General features: G+C 51.3%; 1 protein-coding gene across 2 annotated transcripts; it reads left to right on the top strand.

The window, feature by feature from the left end:
• Positions 1-499: 499 nt before the first annotated feature.
• On the top strand, positions 500-4,280 carry LOC139042852 (ral guanine nucleotide dissociation stimulator-like). Of its 2 annotated transcripts, none has more exons than XM_070503421.1 (7): positions 500-864; positions 1,643-1,711; positions 2,155-2,229; positions 2,816-2,848; positions 3,226-3,347; positions 3,553-3,644; positions 3,979-4,280. In XM_070503421.1, exons 1-7 carry the CDS (start codon positions 721-723, stop codon positions 4,038-4,040), a joined length of 597 nt encoding a protein of 198 aa, XP_070359522.1. In that variant the 5' UTR covers positions 500-720; the 3' UTR covers positions 4,041-4,280. The 2 variants fall into 2 exon arrangements, with proteins under 2 accessions (XP_070359522.1, XP_070359523.1); XM_070503422.1 differs by lacking the exon at positions 500-864 and adding an exon at positions 1,237-1,403.
• The last annotated feature ends 5,127 nt before the right edge of the window (positions 4,281-9,407 follow it).

Genomic DNA, 9,407 nt, shown 5'->3' with positions numbered 1-9,407 from the left:
TGCGCCTGGCAGTGTTACTCGTCGGGTGGCAGGTGTGCCCTCCCTGGCTTCCCTGGACATGTGTCTCCTCCAGGACAGGGGAAGTCCATGAGGGGACAGAAACCAGAGGCAGCAGAGCTTCAGCTCCCCCTCACAGCTCCATCTCTTCGCTTCCCCAGGAGTGCCGATGCCTCGGGAACTTCTGTTCCCTCCACACAATCCTTTCTGCCCTGCAGAGCCCTGCCATTGCCCGTCTCCAAGACACCTGGGGACAAGTTTCCAGGTGGGTAGTGGGTGGTCTGCTCTCCAGCCAAGCACCATGAGGGTGAGGTGGCCCAGGCAGCCTGATTTGGGCCGGCATGTCCCCCAAAGTCAGCTGAGACCACCTGGGAGACAGCGAATGCCGGGCACAGGGACTGACCTGGGTGCTGGGTCTCTGAGTCTCTCAGCGCCCTTCGGCCAGCAGTTCCGTCCCAGGGATTCATTTCCTTCCAGACCAGATCCTGGCTTGAGCCCAGGTGGAGATTCTCAGGTGTTTCCTTTGCAGCAACAGAAGCCTCTATGCAGCTGAAACCAACACTGTTCCAAAGAGATCTGTTTGGGACATCTGGGAATGGAGGCCCCAAGGGACAAGAGGAGAGGCCCCTCCGCAGTCCCATGGGGACCTTAGAGCTCAGAGCACCCCAGCGAAATCCCTCATCCAGGTCCCAGGCAGTTTGGATCTGCTGGGTTCTCAAATAAATGGGACTTGCCTTCAAGCATCCCACAGTTTTTCTTGCTTGCTTTCTTTCTTTCTTTCTTTCCCCACCCCGCAGGGAGAGTTCTCGAACCTGGAAGAAGTGGGTCAGGAGAGAGAAACGCGTGAGCAGGGAGCTGCTGGTGCAGGTAACCTGGAGGCTGGAGATCTGGAAGGAGGCCAGAAGGAGAGGGGAGGGGGGCATCCCGAGGGGATCCTAGGTGGTGAGGCTATGGCAAGGCTCGGCCCAGGCTGGGGGTCAGAGAGCCCCGTGAGGGTGAGGCAGGCCGGGGCCACTCGGCCAGGTCCCCCAAGACACCCTGCCCTCCCCCTCCCTGTCTGTTCAGCTGGGGTCTGGACACACCCCTGGAGTCCAGAGGTCGGGGCCTTGGTCAGATTTGGAGCCAGGGCTGGGGTGAAGGCAGCGGGGACAGGGCCTGTAGCTGGCACGGGGAGCGGCCTCTCCCAGTGGGTCCTTGAGCCAGTCACTGCCCCTCTGGGGGCCTCCGTCTCCTCCTCTGGGAAGTGGAGGGAAATGATCAGCGGTGCAGGCCTCCCAGCGGGGTGCTACCATCCAAGGGAGGACAGGAACGGGAGGAGATTTGTGCCGGCTCCTCCTCGAGAGGTGAGGGGAGAGCAGTGATGACACGCAGATGACTCTGAGTCCTCAGGAGACTCCTGGAAGCAGGTGACGTTCTCCTCACACTTTTCAGCTGAGGAAAGAGGGCCAGGGAGGCCTGGGCAGGCCCAAGGTCACACAGGACTGAGTCCTGGAGCCAGGACTGGTCTAGAATCAGAGCACCCTGGAGGTGGGAGCAGCAGAGGCAGCAGGGGACTGGAGCCGATGGCCAGGGTCTGAGATCAGGGGCCTTGGGGGACATGCGGAGGGGAGTATGGGCGCACTGACCCTGTCCTCGGCCCCGACAGGAGGCGACCTCCGTGTTAAAGACTGCAGAGAGGGCCCGCCAGGGAGCCCAGGAGAGGCAGCGGCAGCAGGTGAGGGTGACTGTGGGGGAGGGGCCCAGGAGTCAGAGGAGAGGGGGCTCCCCCTCCCAGCTGGAGACCTCCCTCAGGAGAGGGGCCTTCCTCCTCAGGCGAATCTGCTGTGGCTGCCAAGCATGACGGGCCTGCAGTGGCAGTGAGCAGGAGGAGGCCTGGAAGGGCTGGCAGCAGGGCAGATTTGGGGTGGGGAAGGGCAGGGGCCACTGCCCCTGGGAGGGGCCAACAGCCAGCCCTGGGACTTGACTGATGGAGTTTGGTGTTCCTGGACGGAAGCGGGGGAGGGAATTGTGTGTGTTGGGGTGTCCCGACGATCCTAGGCTGCTCTGTGTGGGAGCGTGGGGTGGGCAGCAGGCTGGGCTGAGGGGTTTCAGGGGAAGGTTCATGGGGGCACCTGAGAGCGGGAGCTCATCAACTTGCCCATCCCGATGGCGGCACAGGGTGTCGTCCCCTCCCTGGTGACGTTCTTCCGTTCCCTGGAGCTGCTGGACGCTACGATGGAGGATTATGTGGAGGTGAGTGAGCCTGGAGGTGGGTCCGGGGGCTCAGGCTCCTGAGGGTGGGGAGGAGAGAGTCCTGTCCTGAGCCCTGAGCTCTCTGCATTTGGCAAAGGTCCTCTCAGCAGGGCCTCCAGCCTCGTGTGGGAGTTAGGGTGTCAGGCCCATCTCCCCAGTGGGTGATGCAGGCTCTGCATAAGCCACCGTCCAGGTTCCCTGGGCTGCTGAGGCTCAGAGCTGCCTGACTGTGTGGCCGCAGGAGGTGGTGTCTGAGCTGGACTCAGCCTCTCCCTCTGGCCCTGCCAGTGAGGGAAGAGAAGTCGGGCCCCTCCCAGTCAGGAAGCACATCAGAGGCTGAGCTGTCCCTTCCTGCCTGAGGCCTGAGTCTCCCCACGTGTCATCAGAGAGGGTTGGGTCACAAGGTCTGTTGCCTCAGTTGCTCTGCGCCCCCTGCTCTGGAGCCCAGAGACTGGCCCAGGTCCAAGTCCGGGCTCTGGATGGGCCTGCCCACTGGCAGTAGTGCAACATTGCAAGAGGTGTGGACGGGGGCTAGTGCTGGCCCAAGGGGGCTGTTTCTGATGGACTGCGGCTGTCTGCTTTCCAGGGCAATGTGCTCAACTGTCGGAAATGGAATGAGGTAAGCGGCTGCGGCCTCCCGGTGGGGAGGGTGGGGGTTGGAAATCAGAGACCCCCCCGCAGTGGGCAGGACCCCCTCTGGCCCAATCCCCATTTGGATTGGGACATTTATTTGCACAGTTCGATATACAGAGCTAGGGATCCTATGGCATTGGCGGGTGGGGGAAGGGCTGGCATCAAAGACTCCTTCCTGGAGGAGGAGCTATTTTGGGCCAAGTGTGAGAGCAGGCAAGCCCTGACTGGAATCGCAGGGAGGGAGGGTTCCCAAGTGGGCAAAGGCCCCAGACTGGCCCCTTGCCCCCTTCCTCACCCCCTCCACGAGCCCTGCAGGGTCCCCCACTCAGGCCCTGTGGGCATCCTGTGCTTGCTCTGTCCTAGCAATTCAAACTGATGGACGAGATCGAGCTGCTCCAGGAGGCTGCAAATCTGTACACCGTGCAGCCCGACGAGCACTTTGGGGCCTGGTTCCAGGCCGTGGAGCCCCTGAGCAAGGAGGAGAGGTGAGTCGGGTCAGGAGTTGGGGGAGGGCAGGGCAGCCTCTCTCTGCTGACCAGCTCCAGAGCCCATGGCCGTTGCTCCATGGTCAGCCCCTGATCTGATTGCATGGCGACCCCTGGGGCCCTTCGACCCCAGCTGCTGGCAGGCTCCAGGATGCACATGTGATGTGTGGCTCCTGAGAGCTCCCAGCTCCGCTCTGTCCTGTAGCTACAGCCTGTCCTGCCAGCTGGAGCCCCGATACCACTGGGTCAGAAAGATTCGACTCTTCTTCAAAGGCAAGAAGAACCGCTCAGGCCAGAGTGAGTGTCCAGACCGGCAGTGGCTGAAACCATGGGCTCAGGAAACATTCAGGCTGAGCGTGGGCCTGGGGAGGCAGACAGCTGGCCCTGGGTTCCAGCTCCACTGCTGAGCAGTCCCGTCCTGGGCAATTGCACTCACGTTTCTGGGACTGGTTTCCTCCTCTGTGAAGTGGGTGATGCTAAATATCAGCCCCTGTGTCAGGGACAGATGGGGTGCTCTTGGCTGACTGAGCACTGAGCACAGGGCTGGAGCACAGAGCGCAGTGGGGGCCGGGATGGGGTGTGCACTGTGGTTCCAGGGCAGGTCGCTCAGGAAATGCCTCTCTTTCTCCAGACACCAGACCCCCAACCAAGGGCCCAGTGGTGGTGGTCGATGACCCTCCTGAGACCAGCTGAGCTACAGCGGGGACACAGCATTGACACTCAGGGTGCACAGGGCCACCTCCCCTGATTCTGATGAGGAGAACTTTGTGATCCGTTTCTTGGGGTCCCCTGTTGGCCACGAGAGAAGGCACCAACCCCTCTTCCCCCTCCCCCCTTTTGCCCAGCACCTATTTCCCTATTTGGCGGGGCCATATTTTGTTGTCAATGGTAAATGCTCCGTTTGAGTATTATATTAAATTGTTGCTTCTTTCTAATCCTGGGAGTGGAGGTGTGAGTCTTTCGCTCGCAGCACTCATGGAAACCAGATCCAGAAACTCACATTCCTCCTCGAATTTAGAAATCTCCCAGAGTGAGCGGCTCAGTTTATGTGGAGAAGGGAGAAGTGCCAGTCCCCTCCCTGGCTACTGAAGGACTTGCCCAAGTGCCCCTCCCGCCGAGGACAGGATCATTGCAGTGTGGTTCACCCTGTCCAGGAGCAGAGATGGCCCCTCCGACCTCTTGGGACTAAGCGGTTGGAGGCGTTTTCTCAGCCAGAGCCACAACCACTAAGCTGGGTGTGTCTGTCAAAGTAGCACGTGCCTGTCCCTAGCACACGTCCTGCCCAGGACAGTGGCTGCCTTTTGACACTCTGCCGGAAGAGGGAACATTTTCCCGGTTTCTCTTGCACACAGATTAGGACCTTGTTTTCTGATTCAGTCTCCGCAATGGCTTCAGCTCTAAGTGGGGAAAATACCGTCAAAAGCTCAAAACGTGCACATAGAGAGGATGAGGCCAGAGGAAGGTCCTGTGGACATGGACCATGGGCAGGCAGGACTCTTCCTTCTCGGGCCCACTAGGGGCTCCCTGTTCACCTCTGACCTAGACTGGATCCCCCTGGGCTTCTGGTCCCTGACTCCGAATACCATTTCCTGCTTGTTGTCTATCCAAGGGGAAAGCTGTGGGATGCAGCTTTTAGGGCCTCAGCCAGGTCTCCCTCCAGAAACCTAGTGCTCCCAACAATCTGTTCCAGAAAATATAACCAGAGACAACACTTTCCAACTCATCTTATGAGCCCAGCAGTACCCTAAAAGCAAAACTAGGGTTTAAAAGTAGGGAAAACTTGAGAACAGCAAGTCTCAGAAATGAGCAGCTACTGTCTTCTACAAATATTAGAAAACTGAAGCCAACAATGTAAAACAATCATACACCAGGACAAAGAGGAAATTTATTCAGGTATGCAAGGTTGTATCAGCATTCCAAAATCAAATCAATGTGACCCACCCTGTCACAGGCTAAAGGAGAAATTTATACATATCTGTCAGTTGATATGGGGGGGCAAGTCATCAAATAGTACATATTAGAAATGTCAGGTTCTTTTTCTATCAATTGCACCTCATTAAAGCTCTTACAAAAATGAACATAGATTAGAATTTACACTTTCACAAACTTTTAGAAAATGGAACAGAGACCTAAATGTAATGCAAAACAATACAACTTCTAAAAAGATTATGCAACAAACTCTAAGTGGACTCGAATCTGGAATTATGTTATTAAGATACAAACTGAAAATGTAATCTATGAAAAAAAACTGATGTTAGACTTTATTTATTATTTTGGTAAGGAAGGTTGACCCTGAGCTAACATCTGTGCCGATTTTCCTCTATTTGGCCTGTGGGATGCTGTCACGGCATGGCTTGACAAGCTGTGTGTAGGTCTACACCCAGGATCCGAACCTGTGAACCCCAGGCTGCCGAAGTGGAGTGCGTGAACTTCACCACTGTGCCAGCGGGCTGGCCCCAAGTTAGACTTTATTAAATTAAAAACTCCTGCTTTGTGGAAGGCAAAATCGATGAGTCAAAGGACAAATTACAGACTGGCAGACGATATTCGCAAAACAGATATATGATAAAGAAAATATGTCCAAGATATATGTAAAGAATTCTTAAAAGTCAACCACAACAGGGGGCTGGCCCTGTGGCTGAGTGGTTACGTCCGCGCGCTCTGCTGCAGGCATCCCAGTGTTTTGCTGGTTCGAATCCTGGGTGCAGACATGGCACTGCTCATCAAGCCACGCTGAGGCAGTGTCCCACGTGCCACAACTAGAAGAACCCACAATGAGAAATATGCAACTATGTGCTGGGGGGCTTTGGGGAGAAAAAGGAAAAAATAAAATCTTCAAAAAAAAAAGTCAACCACAACAAAAAAATAAACAACCTTATTGAAAAATGGGCAAAAGACCTGAATATATCCCTCACCAAAGAAGACATACAGATGGCAAACGAGCCTGAGGACAGACAACCACCGCCACAGGTCATTCGGGAATTTCAAATAAAACCTCAATGAGACACTTCTACACACCTATTAGAACTGATAAATGCAGGAAACTGACAATACCAACTGCACGTGAGGATGTGGGGCAAAGCAAACTCTCATTCATTGCGATCTGGAAAGCAAAATGGTACAGCCATAACAGAAGACAGTTTGGCAGTTTCTTACAAAGATGAGCATAGTCTTACCACACAATCCAGCAACTGCATTCTTAGGTATTTACCCAAGTAATTTGGAAATAGGTTTACAAAACACCTGTGGGCTAATATAGATAGTAGCTTTATTTATACTTTCTAAGCACTGGAAATGACCAAGATGTTCTTCAATAGGTGAGTGGAGAAAGAACCGGGGTACGGCTATAAAATGGATTATTATTATTTAGTGATAAAAGGAAACAAAGCATTAAGTCACAAAAAGACATGAATGAATTTTAACGCTTATTTCTAAGTGAAAGAAGCGATCTGAAGAGGCTATTGTAGAACACCAATTTTATGTCATTCTAGAAAAGGCAAATGTATAGAGACAATAAAATGTCAGTAGTAGCACGGTCTTCATGGAAGAGGAAGGAGAGTCGAATGGATAAAGCACAAGGGATTTTTTAGTGCAGTGAAACTCTTCTGCATAATACTGTAAATATGGACAAAACCTTAGATAGTTATCAAAACTCTGAATTTTACAGCACAGAGAGTGAAACAATGTGTGCAAGCAAAAAGCCACGTATGTGTCCAAGAAAATTCCCAAAGTGAATGAAAACTGTGGAAAAAATCTAACTGTATTACAAATGTATGAAACAGTCTGAATGAAGGGAGTGGGTGAAAAGGTGCAGAAATATGTAATTTGGGAAGTGAGTCGAGTCTGTAAAACTGAAGATGAAAGAAACTGTGCAGACGCACTGTATTGTAGCTGATAAAGTTGTGACCCGGGGGGGTATTGTTAACAATGCTGATACTTCTATCCATGTGGACTGAAAATGAGCAGATAAGTAAATGGACAGTGAACAGTGGGCACAAGGTTATTATTTGGAGTAGGAGTTTACAGATAAGCAAGGAGAAGAGGCTAGAATGATCCACGTGGTGATAGAGTTGGAGACATCAGTATGAACTTACTTTAGCTGAACATAGACACAGAAGGCTGTGTATAGATATATTTATAGGTGTTTGAATACACACAGGCTACTACACACAGATATATTTCCCTGCTATGTCCGCTGAAAGAACCTAATGCCCTGACAGCTGCAAACACACCTGGTACCCAGGTCTTAATTCTAATACCACAGTCCAACAAAAGGAAACAGGGTTCCTTGTAGAAATAACCAATTCTAGGATTCGAGAAGGAAATGTAAGAAAATGAGACTAAAGTGTCATTCAACATAAGAAAGTCATGAAATGCTACTCAAAAAAAGCCAAGAATGCTGGGGGGACACCAAAGGGACACATCGACTAACTGAAGGAGCTCTCAATCGCCAAAGCTGGAACAACCTGAGAAACAAAATAAATAAAGTTGTTGGATTATAATCCGGAGAATGTATCAATATCAATACTGTAACAATGTAAATAACTGAATAATAAGGAAATGAAAAGACACAAATCTCCTGTGCGGGAGAATACCAATGATTCACTCGGACATTCTGCTCTAAAGGAGGTCGAGGCTAACTCTCCGCTTCTTAGGCACGGGCTGCACAGACAAAAGTCCCTACAAAGGGCACAGTGTGGACAGAGGGGACAGAGTGACTGTGCAGGGGAGACATCTGACAAACGCTGCCTCAGCCAGGTGACCAACATTAACATCAATGGGGGGAAGTCACAGGGAGAGCATGGACCCTTGAAATGATGAGATGAAAATGGCAATTTACCTCTCTGATCTTCTTGTCCCAAATCCATAATCCCAATCTAATCATGAGAATAAAACAGACAAATTCTGTTGGAGAACATTTTACGAAACACCTCACCATTACTCCCTAAAACTACCAAGTTCTTCAAGAACAAGGAAAGCCCGAGAACCTGTCACAGCCAGGGGAGGCTAGGCAGAAAGGACTAAATGTAGTGTAGGATAGCAGACAGGATGTGTTCATAAGAGCAGAAACTGCGAGCGGAGCTGAGGGAAACTCTCTGTACTATCACAGCAAGTTTTTGTAACTGTACAACTGTTCAAAAAATAAAGTGAATTAAAAATCAGAGTACTAGCGAAATGCAAAATACCTGGAAACCATGAGTTCTGAACATGTCTCCAGACTCCATTATGTGCCCTGCACAAGCACTGTCACTACAGTCACATTCTTCATGAAATAGGATAATGATACCAAATTCATAGTTTCTGGGAGATTTAAATAATGAATATAACATTTCTGGCATTGTTTCTAGTAAAAATTCACTACTTAATGGAAAAATTAATCGGAATTTTGGGATACATTATTTTTCACCCCTCAGAGACCCGCTCCTCTCCTTCCACTCCCAGGGTTCCCGTGCTGTTTCCGTCCCTCAGTCTCTCTCACACTTTGAAAGCAGCAACAGTCTGTTCCTCACATTGACCTGGGTGACTTTTCCACAGAGCAGACCTGATCATGGCTGTCCCCTCGCAGGAAACCTGCACTTACCGTCCACTAATTTCAGAATCAAACCACAATCCTGTGGCCAAAATATAAGGCTCTTTCTTAACCTGACTGTGTTCTCTCTGACCAGGCTCATTTCCCACCCTCTGCTATGCAGTATTGGTCAAATAGGAATAATCTGCATTACAATGTCGTATTGCAATTTTATACACACACCTTCCAGTCTAATTACCCCCTAAACGTCCTCCTCTCCCGGCTCATCCTGGAGTGCTCCCACCTCTCGATCACCTGGGAGAATTCCAACACCTTGTTCAAGGCTGAGCGCAGTCACAAGCTTGTCTGTGAAGCTTTCACTAGACTCTCACTGAAGAGTCAACTTCTTTGGATAGACTTCACCAGAGTTCAATGTCACCTCTGGATATTACAGTTTTTTACATCTCCCATCATGTTTAGCCAATGAGTGCCTTGTGAGAATAAACAGTGTCTTAGTCATTACTTAATATCCAGAATAAGATTTAGTGCCT

Source organism: Equus asinus, unplaced genomic scaffold (genome assembly GCF_041296235.1).
Source record: "Equus asinus isolate D_3611 breed Donkey unplaced genomic scaffold, EquAss-T2T_v2 contig_1, whole genome shotgun sequence".
In the NCBI taxonomy this organism is placed as follows: domain Eukaryota; kingdom Metazoa; phylum Chordata; class Mammalia; order Perissodactyla; family Equidae; genus Equus; species Equus asinus.
The sequence above is the reverse complement of the archived record's forward strand: the minus strand, read 5'-3'. Positions and strand labels throughout refer to the sequence as shown.

Coding starts and splice junctions, on each gene's coding strand:
- LOC139042852 (XM_070503421.1), top strand. CDS start 721: ATGGGACTTGCCTTCAAGCATCCCACAGTTTTTCTTGCTTGCTTTCTT. Junction 1,712..2,154: donor AGGAGAGGCAGCGGCAGCAG/GTGAGGGTGACT, acceptor ATGGCGGCACAG/GGTGTCGTCCCCTCCCTGGT. Junction 3,348..3,552: donor CCCCTGAGCAAGGAGGAGAG/GTGAGTCGGGTC, acceptor TCTGTCCTGTAG/CTACAGCCTGTCCTGCCAGC.